Source organism: Macrobrachium nipponense, chromosome 35 (assembly GCF_015104395.2).
Source record: "Macrobrachium nipponense isolate FS-2020 chromosome 35, ASM1510439v2, whole genome shotgun sequence".
NCBI lineage: Eukaryota > Metazoa > Arthropoda > Malacostraca > Decapoda > Palaemonidae > Macrobrachium > Macrobrachium nipponense.
Genome location: NC_061096.1, coordinates 14,596,242 through 14,612,308, shown reverse-complemented (window position 1 = coordinate 14,612,308; position 16,067 = coordinate 14,596,242). Strand labels below are relative to the sequence as shown.

The window sequence follows — 16,067 nt, the reverse complement described above, 5'->3', positions numbered from 1 at the left end:
TATGACTATCAGATGGAGGGAAAGGATCATCAGATCCACGATTTGATGGCTAAGGAGGAGAAACTCAAAAACGACCACTGGATTTTGGAAGAAACTTTACAATTCACTCTTAGTAAGATGGAGGATATGGAAAGGTTATTGAAAGAAAAAGAAGATGAGGATATGGAAAGGTTATTGAAAGAAAAAGAAAATGAAAAAATAGAGTTAATGAATCTCCTTGTGGAGCAGGTCCAAAATTTATTGGCTAACGAGGAGGCCCTACGAAAGGATAATGAGCTCTTGAAAGAAAAGCTAAGAGAGGCCCTCGGTAACATGGAGAATACGATTGCAGAAGAAAATAAAATGAAGGAAGCTGATGAGGTTTTGGAAGGAAAGTTACAGGAGGCCCTTTGTAACATAGAGGTTTTTTATGGAAAAACCGTTTTTTTAAGAAGGAGCGAGAAAACACTGAGCTGACAAATCATTGTCAGACTCGGATTGAGAATATGGATCACCAAATGCAAGATTTGTTAGCCAAGGAAGAGGAACTTAAAAGGGATAAAGAGCTCTTGGAGGAGAAATTAGAAGATATAGAAAAGCTCTTGGAGATAGAAGGAAAGGAAAAAAGAGAGCTGACAAATCTTTATAACAAAATGGTCGAGAACAACGACCATCAGATAAGAGATATGTTGGCTAACGAAGATAAGCTGAAGACAGACAAAACACTCTTGGAAGAAAAACTAGAAGAGTCGGCTAATCGTATGCAGGATTTGGAAAGCCTCTTAAAGGAAAAAGAGGAGGAAAAAACAGAGATGATAAGTCTCTATGGCAAAATGATTGCGACCAGAGACCAGCAGATCAAAGATTTGTTAGCTAACCAAGATAAACTGAAGGAGGAACAAGAGATATTACAAGAAAAATTAGGCAAAGCCCTCTCTTTTGTCAAAGAGGAACAAGATTTCAAAATCGAAATTGAAAAGCAATGGCTACTGGAGATAAGTGAGAAAAATAGAGAGCTAGATATGTTGAGGAAGTTATGTGAGGAATATGATGAGAGACAGAGACATCTGGAGGAAAAATTGGGAGAAAATTTAAACGAAGTGCAGAAATTAGGGCTCTCACTGAAAAAAGCAGAAGACTCACTTACAGAGACATGTAGTTTGGTGAAGGAGAAAGAAGAAGCTCTTGTTAAAGTGAGAACTCGGTGCGAGGAACAGGACATGGAGCTTGAGAGGCTTCGACAACAGGGTATACATTTACAAGGAAAACTTCAGAAGAAGGAGGTAGATTATGAAAGTTTATCATTCCAAAGAAATGAGCTGGAAACTCTCTTACATACAGAGAAAGAGCTGTTGAGAGACAAGGATAGGGAAATAACTGACTTGAAAATAAGATATCAGCAGATATTAGTAGAGAAGGAGCAACAAGAAAAAAGCTTGCTAGAACAGAATGACTGCTTGCAAAAAGAGGTAGCGAGCTTGCAAGTTGGCCAGGTAGTTGCTATGAGCAATGAGGAGAAATTGAAAAGCGAGTTGAAATTCGCAGAGGAAAGAGTCCTAAATTTCATGATGGCTGAGAAACAGAACCTGCATACAATTGAAAAGCTTACAAAAGAATGTGAACTATTAAAGGAGAAATGTAGGACACTAGAGGGAAGTATGGCAAAGGCAGAAAAATGTGCCAGAGAACAGCAAAGGATGCAGGAAGAAGCATTAAAAATGCAAGATAAATACATGTTGATGGGCCTTCTCCACAGGATTGCTCAAAGGGATTTTGAGTTAGAACACATTGCAAGGGAGGAGCATGAGATCACAGAGGCTGAAGGAGAGAAACCAGGAACTGAAAGTGAAGATCTTGGGCATGAAGAAAATCAGGAGTTCAGCAATGCCCAGTATGACAATAGAGGATACTTAAGGAGGCAATGGTTGGATGTAACCAACATCGTAGAAGACATTCTGTATAGGGATGAAAGGCCTCCAGAGGAAGAAAGAGATGTAGAGCCGAACCATTAGAAGAAAATGTAACCACCAAAGTGGAACTATGGCCACATTTAATGAGGTAGAAGGTTTATGGATTGTGAACCTGTGAAGAGAAAGTTGATCAGGAGTCTTGGTTAAGGCAAGGTTCCTGCTTCTGAGGCACCACATGGATGGATGGGTGGTCCTGATTTAGAGGAGATCAGGACTTTGTGGTGCAGGTGACAAGGTTCGTGCTTCTGAGGCACCATGTGGATGGAGTGCTCCTGATCTGGAGGAGACCAGAAGAGGTTCCTGCTTCTGAGGCAGCCATGGATAGAAAAGTGCTCCTGATTTGGAGGTGAGCAGAATTATGTGGTACACGTGACACCAGTGATGCATGTGCATTTGGCAGTATGGGTGTTCTGTGATTGACTGCTGACCTTGCAAGCCAAACCTGGGTGCAGCAGAGGAGTGCATGTTGTACAGGGTTTGCACAGGGTCCCCCCACCCTGTGGCCGGGTTCCCCCACCCGGTGTCCTGTGTTTCCCCCCAACCCTGTGCAACATGCGCTTCTTTGCCTTACCTTGGTCTGACCTGCAAAATCAGCAGCCAATCACTGAACACCCTCACTATCAGGTGCATGTGCCTCATTGGTAACACCTGTACCACCTAATGCCTGCCGACCCTTCAGGCTGAGCCAAGGTGCAGCTTGGTTTAGCAAGGTATGCAGCCAATAGCAGGGTACCCTCATTATCAGGTGCTTGTGCCTTACCAGTGCCACCTGTACCATTTGGTAGCTGCTGATCTTGTACAGGTACTCCTGATCTGGAAGAGACCAGATCAGGAGGTTCTTGCTTTTGAGGCACCATGTGGATGGACAGTCAATCTTGATCAGGAGGAGACCTTCACTGTGGTCCAGGTGACATGATTCCTTTCAGCCCCTGGGGCAGTACTTAGATAGAAGAGTACTCCTGATATGGAGGCAAGCAGAATATTGCAGTACATGTGAAACCATTGATGCACATTCCGTAGGCATTATGGGTATTCTGTGATTGACTGCTGACCTTGCAAGCCAAACCTGGGTGCAGCAGAGGAGTGCATGTTGTACAGGGTTTGCACAGGGTCCCCACAGGGTCCCCCCACCCAGTGTCCTGTGCTTCCCCCAACCCTGTGCAACATGTATTTCTCTGCCTTACCTTGGTCTGACCTGCAAAGTCAGCAGCCAATCACTGAGCACCCTCATTATCAGGTACTTGTGCCTCATTGATGCCACAAGTACTAAATGATGACTGCCAACTGTGCAGGCTGATCTAAGTTGGCAGCTACAGGGTAGATGCATCACAGGGTCCCACCCCTTGTGTGGCCTGCACTTCACAGTCTCACCTTGGTTTAGCAAGTCAGGTCAGCTGCCAATACCAGGAAACCTACAATCAGGTGCTTGTGCCCCACTAGTTCCACCTGTACCTTGTGTGGCTGCCAGGCTTTCAGGTTGAGCTAAGGTGTAGCTGCAGAGTGCATGCCTCACAGGGTCCCACCCCTTGTGTGGCCTGTGCTTCACAGCCTCACCTTGGTTTAGCAAGACAGATCAGCTGCCAATACCAGGAAACCTTACTATCGGGTGCTTGTGCCTCACTAGTTCCACCTGTACCTTGTGTGGCTGCCAACCATTAAGGCTGAGCTAAGGTGTAGCTGCAGAGTGCATGCCTCTCAGGGTCCTACCCCATGTGTGGCATGCTCTTCACAGCCTCACCTTGGTTTAGCAAGTAAGGTCAGCTCCCAATACTAGGGCACCTTATAATCGGGTGCTTGTGCCTCAATAGTTCCACCTGTACCTTGTGTGGCTGCCAAACCATTAACGGCTGAGATAAAGTTTGTGAGGCTGCAGAGGTGGCATGCCTCTCAGGGTCCCACCCCTTGACCCCTTTTTGGCCATGCGTATTCCACAGCCTCACCGTTGGGTTTAGGCCAAAGTCACATCAGCTGCCAATACTAGGGCACCTTATAATTAGGTGCTTGTGCCTCACTAGTTCCACCTGTACCTTGTGTGGCTGCCAGCCTTTCAGGTTGAGCTAAGGTGTAGCTGCAGAGTGCATGGCTCACAGGGTCCCACGCCTTGTGTGGCCTGTGCTTTGCAGCTGCAACTTGGTTTAGCAAATAAGGTCACCTAACAATACCAGGGCACCCTCACTATCAGGTGCCTTTGCCTCACTAGTATCACCTGTACTATGTTCGGGTGCCAACCTTTCAGGCTGAGCTAATGTGTAACTGTAGAGTGCAAGCCTCACAGGGTCCCACCCCTTGTGTGGCCTGCACTTCACAACCTCACCTTGGTTTAGCAAGTTAGGTCAGCTGCCAATACCAGGGCACCTTACAATCGGGTACTTGTGCCTCACTAGTTCCACCTGTACCTTGTGTGTCTGCCAACCTTTCAGGTTGAGCCAAGGTGTAGCTGCAGACTGCATGCCTCTCAGGGTCCCACCCCTTGTGTGGCATGCTCTTCACAGCCTCACCTTGGTTTAGCAAGTCAGATCAGCTGCCAATACCAGGAAACCTACAATCGGGTGCTTGTGCCTCACTAGTTCCACCTGTACCTTGTGTGGCTGCCAACCAGTAAGGCTGAGCTAAGGTGTAACTGCAGAGTGCATGCCTCTCAGGGTCACACCCCTTGTGTGGCATGCTCTTCACAGCCTCACCTTGGTTTAGCAAGTCAGATCAGCTGCCAATACCAGGAAACCTACAATCGGGTGCTTGTGCCTCACTAGTTCCACCTGTACCTTGTGTGGCTGCCAACCAGTAAGGCTGAGCTAAGGTGTAGCTGCAGAGTGCATGCCTCTCAGGGTCCCACCCCTTGTGTGGCATGCTCTTCACAGCCTCACCTTGGTTTAGCAAGTAAGGTCAGCTCCCAATACTAGGACACCTTATAATTGGGTGCTTGTGCCTCACTAGTTCCACTTGTACCTTGTGTGGCTGCCAGCCTTTCAGGTTGAGCTAAGGTGTAGCTGCAGAGTGCATGGCTCACAGGGTCCCACGCCTTGTGTGGCCTGTGCTTTGCAGCTGCAACTTGGTTTAGCAAATAAGGTCACCTAACAATACCAGGGCACCCTCACTATCAGGTGCCTTTGCCTCACTAGTATCACCTGTACTATGTTCGGGTGCCAACCTTTCAGGCTGAGCTAATGTGTAACTGTAGAGTGCAAGCCTCACAGGGTCCCACCCCTTGTGTGGCCTGCACTTCACAACCTCACCTTGGTTTAGCAAGTTAGGTCAGCTGCCAATACCAGGGCACCTTACAATCGGGTACTTGTGCCTCACTAGTTCCACCTGTACCTTGTGTGTCTGCCAACCTTTCAGGTTGAGTCAAGGTGTAGCTGCAGAGTGCATGCCTCACAGGGTATGGCCTGCTCTTCAAAGTCTCACCTTGCTTTAGCAAGTACGTTTAGCAGCCAATACCAGGTCACTCTAGTTCCTTATTGGACAAGTGGTTTTTTTACCGGCCTATCAATTTAGTTTCCTGAGTTTGCTCCCTGCTGTTGCCAATGCGGAACCAGAGGAATATATTTCTGGTGATAGAAATTCATTTGTTATATAATGCGGTTCGGATGCTACAGTAACCACCATTAACACCTGAACCATGTTATGGTTGCCAACCTTTCAGGCTGAGCTACTATGAGATTCAGGGCTTCTGTAACACGGTTGTTTGGTAATAACTTTTTATCTATGCATTTCATAGATATAATGCTTATTCAGAATACACATTATATCTACACATAAATTTTGACTGTATTCTGCATTACGTAGGTTGAATAAATTTGTTACTTATAATGTAAAAGTGACTTTTTTTGAAGACGGGCCAACTTACTCAGTGATAAGGTTTCGAACGCACTCGTTACGTAACTTATGACAGCATTTCTTCCCTCTTTCTCGATGGATGATTGGCTATACGTAACGAAGGCTATACCTCTGGCAACAATGACAAAAATTTAAATACAAGCAAAGTAGTACACCTTTATGAACTCTGAATCCTCTCCACTGATAATTGTCATAATGAACAAACCAACAAAATATGTTAATAAATACAAAAACACTTCGATTATTAGTTTAACTCCCAAAATAAGTGTCCTAAGAAATTATAATCTACTTTATAGGTCACAGTCAGATTGACAAGATGTAGGGAATAGTTGGTAAGACAAGCTTGATTTGATAACTACTGTATCCAATGTTAAGCAATTTTTATTTATCGGCTATCTACTTATTTAAAAAAAATATACGGTACTGTATTTTGGCTTTAAACCTTCACCAATAATGATCGTCAGAATGATGACTTCATGAGGCTCCACCCACTTTGACCTCGTTATAATTCAGGATAACAATGAAGGCTATCATGAACATTGTGGTATTAGAAAATCTAACTTCTGGCTGTATAAACTCATTTCTCGAGTAGTTGTAAGAAGTGCTAAATGATCCTCAAGGATCCCAGCAGTTGGCCTAAACCTTTAATTCATGTATATTGCTGCTATTACTAATTTTGCGGCACTACTGCTACAGTAGTATTACTACGCTAGCACAGATACCCCACCCACATCTATGTATCGTTCCGCCATTCATAAAGTCTTTATATCCAGCATGGTCGTACAGACTAAAGAAGAAGAAAAAAAATTATATCGGATGATCCGTTGGTCTGCTGGAGATTTTAGCACATATAAGCTTGTATATAAATTGGATAAAAATCTTATTTTAACAAAAATAGTTATATAAGGACTGTTTATATACAATCTCTCTCTTTCTCTCTCTCTCTTGGTGGCATAGTGAATAGTTAATGGAAATGTTCAAAATCCTGATTGACATCACAAGTATTATAATCACGTTACGCTAAATACAAATCAGACCATAAACATTGGATTTAAACTAGAAACTGAATAATTTCCTATTCAGGCTATAATAAGTATGGCCACGGGCTTTCTCTTGACTGTCTAAAGTTGCAAGTCGTAAGAAAAATGCAGTTTTGCAAAAACGGGGACAATTCCAAATCCTGTTAGCCATTCTTGACTACTATGGGCTTCAGACCCGATGGAATAAGGTGAATGGCTTTCTGTCCTGGTGGACTGGTGGAATGGGGTGGGGGCAACATTTCATAAAACGATATTTACCTTGCTTACGTAATGAATGTTTTTCGACTCTTGGCTCGCAATCATTGGCCATGGCGTCGGCTAGATCATTTTTACTCTATAAAAATTAAAACTATCAGGTTTAGGTTATTGATAATGCTGACAAAATTTGTGTGTAGTTGTAAAATGTACATATGTCAACATCTATGCTTTTGATAAGGAGCAAATCCAAAAAACGTGTTACGAGGCCTGAATTTCATAGTAGTCCGTACACGAGCTGTATATTCGACATCGTCATTTTAAACTTATCCACCATAGAACACTGAAAAATGACTTACTGTATTAACTAATTTGAAAATCACCAGGCACTGAGGGCGTCATGATACGCGCCCGGTGTGTTTTTTTATTTTTTTATTTTATTTATTTATTTATTTATTTATTTATTTATTATTATTATTTTTTTTTAGAGAGAGAGAGAGAGAGAGAGAGAGAGAGAGAGAGAGAGAGAGAGAGAAAGATGAATTACACGTCTGGTGAGATCCACCTTTTTCCAATCTTGAGAGAAGTTTGGTAATAAAAGTCATAGTTATCTGTTTGTTTGTATCAATTCCCCTGTTGGATTGTGGGGGGGGGGGGGGGGGGGGGGAGCAGCCATTATTTGGTAACAACAGGAAGCTCAGTAATAAGAGTTAATTGAATTCAGACGTTTGGAATGAACGGGAAATCAAGACTCATTACGAGCTTTCTCCTTATTTCGAAGAAAGTTTCTTTTTGCTAATGCTCTCGCTTTTTTAGATCACGGTTTTGTGTGTGTGTGTTTAGTGAAAACAAGTTCAATTTCATTTTTTTTTCAGTAATTACTATGTAAAGGTTTAGATGAAATTGGAATAGTAGGCAAGGGCAAAGATGTTGGAGAAGGAATACGAGCAGCAAATTAAGCGCGGAGATGATTCAATCATAAAACATGCAAGAAGTTTATTAAGCGTAAAGTGAAATTTATTGAATGTAAAGTAATCTGAAAAGCCATCTTTAAAATCAGCTGGAACCATTTTACCATTTTATTTTTGAACAACCATAATTGGAATGGGGAACTTTTTAAGTAATAACTGTTTTTGGTACCACATTTTGAATGATAATTTCTTAATGCAAATGTTCCTTGAGAACATCGAGTGGTCAAGCGTACATATGAATTTAAAACCGAGAATAATTTTGAGAAAATTTTAAAACCATCATCTAACACAAGTTTTTCTTGCACGCACTTTTAGCATAAATTTGTAATTACTATTCATACAATAAATTGAGAGAAGGCATTTACTCTTTAAAAAAAAAAAAAAGCTCCGTAGGGGGATAGTGCCGTCAGTGCACCTCACACAGTGCACTGTAAGCATTACTTAACTTTCTTTGCAGCGTCCCTTTCGCCCCTAGCTGTGACCCCTATAGTTCTTTTACTGTCCCTGCGTTCACATTGCGTTTCTTCCATCTTACTTTCCAACTGCCAGGTTTTCCTCCTGTTACAGCTTTAACAGTTTCCCTTTCAGCGCTGCTTGACCTCAAAAGTCTCAGCGGTTGTCCTTGGGCGTAGATCTGATAATCCAATTCTAAGGTTCAAAAGCAAGGCACTTGAAACTCCCATTGTAACATCAGAAGTCCCCTAAACTTTAAATTGAATTGCGTTTTTGTAGTAAGAGATGTCTTCTATGAATTCGCTCGTTCCAGGCTAAGTGTTGCTATAATTTTTCATGCGTTCATTCTGTCTTTTCATTTTTCCTTCAGACAAGAAGATTCAACAAACTATTAAGGGATCACTGTATGAATGAAAAGGAAGTAGATGACGTGCTGTCAATGGTGCGGCAAAATAAAACATAGGTGGGGTTGGGTTCTTTTGATTTTTTCCCTTTAGGCAAATGTCCCATTTACGAGAGTTTCCATGACTTTGCTCGAGGGAAGGAAGAGCTGTGCCACCGAGAAAAAGACTCGTCATGTGGCTCCATTCGCCGAAGCCTCTTCTTTGGAAGAACTTGCTTCTTCAGGTTTACTTCCAAGAATGTTGAAGTTTTGGAGGCATCGGTAGTCTTTTCATTCCTTCGCAAAACGGGCCTCACTCCACGATGATGAAAAATTGACGTGAATGGTTGAATTTCAATAATGACTGCTTTTGAATGATTATTATAGCTATAAATCATGACTCAGTATCTGTAGATGTTGGATGACTAGATGCAAATGGCAGGAAGCAATGCAATGTGCGTTGCCTTTCTCAGACGAATGACTAAAAAATTAGCATTTTGCAGATTATCAGGCGCATGTCTCCCGATTAATGGCGGGATTATTATTTTCCTAGTCATTCGTCTGAGAAAGGCTAACGCGCATTGTTTCCTGCCATTTATAATGTATTAAGTAGATGTGTGTGCGTTACCCCCCAGTCAAGTTGCCTGTTATGCGATATTATTGTACGATGCAAGTTCTGCTCATTCCTCCAGTTCCGTACTTTTCTTCAGTAACCTTTCATATTTTAGCGCCAAACATAATTAGCGTAATCTATTTTCTGGTGCTTTTATTATGGCCTTTCTGTCTCCAATCTGCCTTTCGCTTTTTTAGCATTGATTGCGGCATTGTTAGACGATTTATTCATTAATATTCTTGGCGTTTTCTTTCATTATTTGTGTATATGGCAATTTTATCCTCTGTATATGTATATATATATGTATGTATGAATATATGTATATATTTGAATTTCATTTCTCATCCGAGTTCTCGTTTCATCATTCCTCCTTGATGTCTATTCCTCCTCCAATTGTGCAGCCTCTTAACTTCTTCAGCATTCTAAAAAACTTGGCCTTACTTGATAAGACGTAATCCGATTCGTGAGCTTTTTCTGGGAATCCATCCTCTAAACGGAGGATTTTTGCTCAATGTTGGAACTGCCGAAAGGGAATCAGAAAGCGGACCTTTTTTTTCTCTCTCTTTGGATATTTTGACAAGATGGGCGATGGGGGAATGTGACCGGGGCATCAATCGTCCTTCATATAGAGGTCGCATATTTTGCCATTTTGCTACTTTTTGCCACTGTTTAGAAAGTTCGGTAATAGCCTGTGTGTGGGTGTGTGTGTGTGTGTGTGTGTGTGTGTATGTGTGTGCGTGCTGTTACTTTTGAAATAGAAAGATTTGGGTGATGAAAACAGTTTCATAAGGTTAGGGGGGCACCCTTTTTAAACAGTTGTTTGAGGTAACCGAAGAGATTCTGACTTCCAGTGGAATAAAAGAAATGAGTTATACATCTAAAAGAGAAAGACATAGAGGTTCAAGAGAGAGCACTAGAAGGGATAATTGAAGAATTGAGAATGATCTTCACAGGGTATAAGGCAAACATTTGTTTCAAGGAACATTTTTATGATAAGGTTATTATTAGAAGAACTGTCAGGGCGAGATGTGCTTTTGAGAGTTTAAGGGCAGAACAAAGGATAAAAAATGAAATGGTATAAATAAAAATGGTTCTCTCTCATTAGGTGAAGAGATATGTTTATATAATCAGTAGCTTCAGATAACATGTTTGACGGCTCCTTACCAGAAGAATGTTGAAACAAGTTATGCTTCTGAATCCGAAAGACTAGAGGTCGAAGAGGAGCAGAAGGACATTATGTGAAAGAGCATACCGAAGGGAAAGAGTTGTGTATCATATCATGGTAATGCACTATAGTAACCGTCTCATTGATGATAATAATAATTTAATGATGCTTTTTTTTATTGATGCATTTTATGCTGATGTTGCCACGTGAAGTAAATGGCATTTACTGTAATTTCTCTCCGTTTGAAATTGTAATCACACACACACACCTATATATATATATATATATATATATATATATATATATATATATATATATATATATAATTGTGAAATTGTCTGCTGCTATCTTCTGTCAGGGATCAATGGACTTCAGCTCCCTATAGAAGGCAGAGATTGGAGTAGTGCGAATTTGTTTACACTGAGTCTTTTAGTAAATATGAGAAGAGTTTTTGTTCTCTTGTCGACTGGTTTTAAAGTGATAGTCACAAGTACCACACAGGAATGGTGGAAAATTGCTCCATAGAGGGAGAGCGCATGTTCTGTTCTGTTTAGTTATGAGGGGGATGAAAGATAGTAAACTTGTTGTAAGAGGGAAAGATTGTGTATGCTTTTCATGGAAACCAAAAGTGAAAGGCGTAATTAGTTCTATTGTGTATTTAAACATATTTGAACCCCATTGTAGCGCTGTTATCGCTGAGATGAAATGAAGGTTTGCATACCCGGCCTATACAACTTTGGGATAGTTAAAGCAATATTTAACTCCCTCTCCATCATTATTCAAATTAGTCAACTGGTGCACTCCAGTTAGCTTTTGTTTTTTCCGTGGTAATCAGATATTCCTGGTAGGAAGATCTACACCTGCTTTACATTTATTATCCTCTTGTGTCATGTGATATATTTTATAACAACTAGTTTCATTTTCCCAAATGTTTTTTCTGCTCTAGATCTGTAGTCATTGATACCGTTGTTTGATTATTGTTTTTCTAACTCTTTTCTTTTAGAACTTTAAGGTTGCATTATTCCTTGACAGATACTCTCTTAAATTAGTTTGAATGACAGAATGCTAAAGAAGGGAGATTTTTACAAATTTTTCATTTAGATTTAACATTTTGCATTAATCTTCTTTTAACGTTTAATTTCCATTTGCACCATTTCAGTTACTTCTTTGGAATTATAATTAGTTAAATTGTAGGAAATTTCGTATATTTATGCTATGGTTAATTTTGAGCTTTCATTCAAAAAATATCTATAAGAACCAAATATTCTTATATATATATATATATATATATATAATATATATATATATATATATATATATATATATATATTTATAGATACACACATTTAGTGACCTTAATTCTCTTCCTAGCTTTTGTAGCCTTGCCACTGGATTTAATGTAAGCCATAATCTTTCTAAATATTCTTCGTTTCAACATTATTTTGAATATGGCTTAAGTCTTTTTGATTGTCAAGCTCTGTGTTTGATGTTTGGTATTTCAAGTGAAACGTCTCACCTTTTTTGGTTGCTGTAACCTATAGATTTAAATTATATATTTCATACATTTCCTGTCGATCGCGCTTTTTTTTTCTCACCTTTTTTGGTTGCTGTAACCTATAGATTTAAATATATTTCATACATTTCCTGTCGATCGCGCTGTTTATTTCTTGTTTTTTGTTTAAGTTAGCTTTACTTAAGAATAAAAGTCTATAGCTTTAAAAATTATATTTTAACACGGGTATTAGTACAAACGGTTAATTTCGGTTTTAATCTTTTGATCCAGATCATCGTGACGAAAGTCTGCGGATTTGTATTCGCTTTGCTGAGTACTGACAGGGGGAGAGATACTCTAATTGTCTTTTATGTCAGTCCAGAATAGCACAAACTATTAATTTAACAATCCTGCTCTTCATTTCATATGTGTCTACTTAGTTTGCTGGTTGTAATTGTTTTTCCTTTGTAAGAGTAGCTACGGAGGGAGATCCAATCTCTTAGATATTTAAATATACGCACCTATGTACACACACACATTATATATATATATATATATATATATATATATATATATATATATATATATTTGTGTGTGTGTGTGTGTTGTGTGTGTGTATATATATATTATATATATATATATATATATATATATATATATTTTTTTTTTTTTTTTTGTGTGTGTGGTGATATATATATATTATATATTAATTATATATATATATATATATAAATCATATAAATGTAAAAATATAAAAAAGATATATATTATATAATATATATATATATATATATAATGTATATATATATATATATATGTATATGTATATAATATATCAATTCAAGCTACAAATGTCCTTTAATATCTAAATTCACTTTACCTCCCAAATGATATATTTTCATATATGTACCGAAGGGGAATTTTTTTTTAATTGATAATAATTTCGTCCCCCCATGGGATCGAACCACCGTCCAAGTGGACGGGGACGAAATCAGGACAGTCAGTGACGCTATCCAATCAGCCAACTGAGACGTCACTGACTGTCCTGATTTCGTCCCCGTCCACTTGGACGGTGGTTCGATCCCATGGGGGGACGAAATTATTATCAACTAAAAAATTCCCCTTCGGTACATATATGATATATCATTTGGGAGGTAAAGTGAATTTAAGATATAAAGGACATTTGTAGCTTGAATTGATATATAAATGGATCACGGTTCGATGTGATAATTATTCATATGTTATAATATATGTGTGTGTGTGTGTATGTATGTATGTATGTATGTATGTAGCCCTAAAAATCAATACGGTTATAAACTCCTGTAGATGATACATACTACATATACCTTTTGATTTTAGGTGCATTTAGGTCATCTAAATATATCCAAAATCGATAGGTATCTGTATGAAGGAGCAGCAATATAAATGTACCCTTCATGGTCAGGTGGGTAGCTTGATCTCGTTCTGATATAGTTTATGTGGGTTCGAATCCTACTACGGACTCATAGAATTTCCCTATTTCGTACTTTATTGTGGTCTTGGGCTTTATAGTAACAGAAGTATCTAAGCAGTGTGTGAAGAAATCGAGATGTTAGGAGGACATTGCGGACATTACAGCTTCACAAATACGGACCACACAGTATATAGAATATATAATATATAACTATAGTGAATATATATATATATATATTATATATAAATACATTAAAACATCTTAAACACTCGGGCTAAAAGTGTGCTAAAAACAAATACAAAGTATTCAGTTTTGAATGCCAGGAGAAAGGTATTACCATCCAAGTATAAAGAAATAATGTATGTGACAAGTAGAAACGTTAAAAGTCCAGAGTGAACTTATGCTAAGAAAAGACGGGTGGAGGCAGTTTGGTTGTTTATTCTCAGAACTGCCTGTTTTATACAAAGTGACTCGAGGATTGCCAGCTGCTGAGGGGAACGAGCTCTCGACAGACTTTTAAATTGATTGTATTCAATATTTATTTTTCATTTTTTAGCATGCTGTCGTATACTGAATAACGCTGGATTCGACAACTGGACCCCAGTGACAATCGATGCGGGCTTTCAGTAACCTACGAGAGGCACCGACATATTTCCCTTGACTTCTACATCGGGGGCGAGAAAATAAATACAGCGCATTCGATGTCATCAGAGGGTTCAGTTTATCCTATACTTAAAAAGGGAACCTATGGTAAAAGGATTAGTGGGAATAAGGCGACTTTTCATGGCAGGACAATACTGCCGTATTAATGAAATCATGAGTGAAAGGGCATTTTTTGGATTGCTGGAGACTTAATTTTTTGGATGATTTTATTTTTCTTCTTCTTCCCAGCTTTAACCCAATTTTATATGGGGTCGTTATGAATGAGTCGTTCCCATCGATTTCTGTCCGTCCTGTGCATCGTTCTCGTCAATACGTTTTCATAACAAATCTTCCCCTACACAATTACGCCATCTTTTTCTTGGTCTTCTCTTCTTCTTTCTACCCCGCACTTTCATTTCCATCGTATGTCTTCCAATATTATATTTCTCTCTTCGTAACAGGATGATTTTGTTATTAAGAAACTTATCTAACTTTTTGTTTTTAAAACAGAGTGGAATTTAAACTGTTTTATAAAAACAGAGTGGAAAGGAATAACTCTCCGTTAAATAAGAGTATAAGAATGAAATTTCACTGTGAAATTCAGACCAGTTCGAGGTTAAGGAATAATCCCTGTGAAGGAGTGCATTTACGGAATTCAACTTGAATAGAAGCAACAGGAACTGTACAAAATTTATACCTAAATTGGTAAGGGTCTTTTTCCTTAAAAAAGAGGTATGAGAGCTAATATCGTCTCGTGATACCATAGTGTCTAGGAAGGGGAGTTGCTTATCATTCTCGTATTCAGTTGTATGTCTCATATTGGGGTGGGTCAAGTTAGCAACTTCCAAGAATGCATCGGCCTGTTCAGTTTCTCTTTGTTTGTTTGTATGGTGTTTTTACGTTGCATGGAACCAGTGGTTATTCAGCAACGGGACCAACGGTTTTACGTGACTTCCGAACCACGTCGAGAGTGAACTTCTATCACCAGAAATACACATCTCTGACGCCTCAATGGAATGCCCGAGAATCGAACTCGCGGCCACCAAGGTGGTACGCCAACACTAAACCGACCATGCCACTGAGGCGTTTGTTCAGTTTCTGAACAAGAGAAAGGTATCATCCACATATCGGCTGTAAGCGAGAGTGCAATATAAGATTTACCATCGAGTACGAGAATGATGAGCAATTCTCTTTCCTAGACACTATGGTATCACGACATAATATTAGTTTTAATACCTCTTTTTTTAGGAAAAAGACTTTACCAACTTGGGTATGAATTTTTAGTTTCTGTTGATCCAATTTTAAGTTGGATTCCGTAAATACACTCCTCCACAGGTGATTATTATTTATTATTATTATTATTATTATTTTTATTATTATTATTATTTTATTATTATTATTATTATTATTATTATTATTATTTTATTAAAAGCAATGCTACTTCAGCAGCGTTACACTTGTAGAGATTCTTCTCTATTTTCCGAATAGCAGCTTTTTCCTTGCTACTTAGGCTAGTAGAGCACCTATAGAGGTCATGATCAAATACAGAGTCAAGCCACCAATGAAAACGAAGACCTACCGCCACCAGCCAATGGTATATCAGCATAGGGCAGACCCTCTGCTATCAACCCCAAATATAAAGGAGGACAGACACCACTCCAAGATCAGTCCACCCTCACTTCCAGCCCGAGGATGTCTGGGAGCTCCATGCGAAAGCTCGCTTGCTTCAAGAAAGAGAGAGAGAGAAGAGAGAGAGAGAGAGAGAGAGAGAGATATCGTTAATGATTTTGCTGACTATGGTATCATAGTTTATCTGTAAATTCAAATATATACACCACTTTGACACTGTATGATCATAACCTCCATAGGAGCTCT

At 39.3% G+C, this 16,067-nt stretch overlaps 1 protein-coding gene across 1 annotated transcript; it reads left to right on the top strand.

Moving 5' to 3' along the window:
- Positions 1-485: 485 nt before the first annotated feature.
- LOC135208287 (trichohyalin-like) lies at positions 486-1,991 on the top strand. The gene has a single exon (XM_064240390.1). The coding sequence runs from the start codon at positions 486-488 to the stop codon at positions 1,989-1,991; it is 1,506 nt and encodes a 501-aa protein (XP_064096460.1).
- The last annotated feature ends 14,076 nt before the right edge of the window (positions 1,992-16,067 follow it).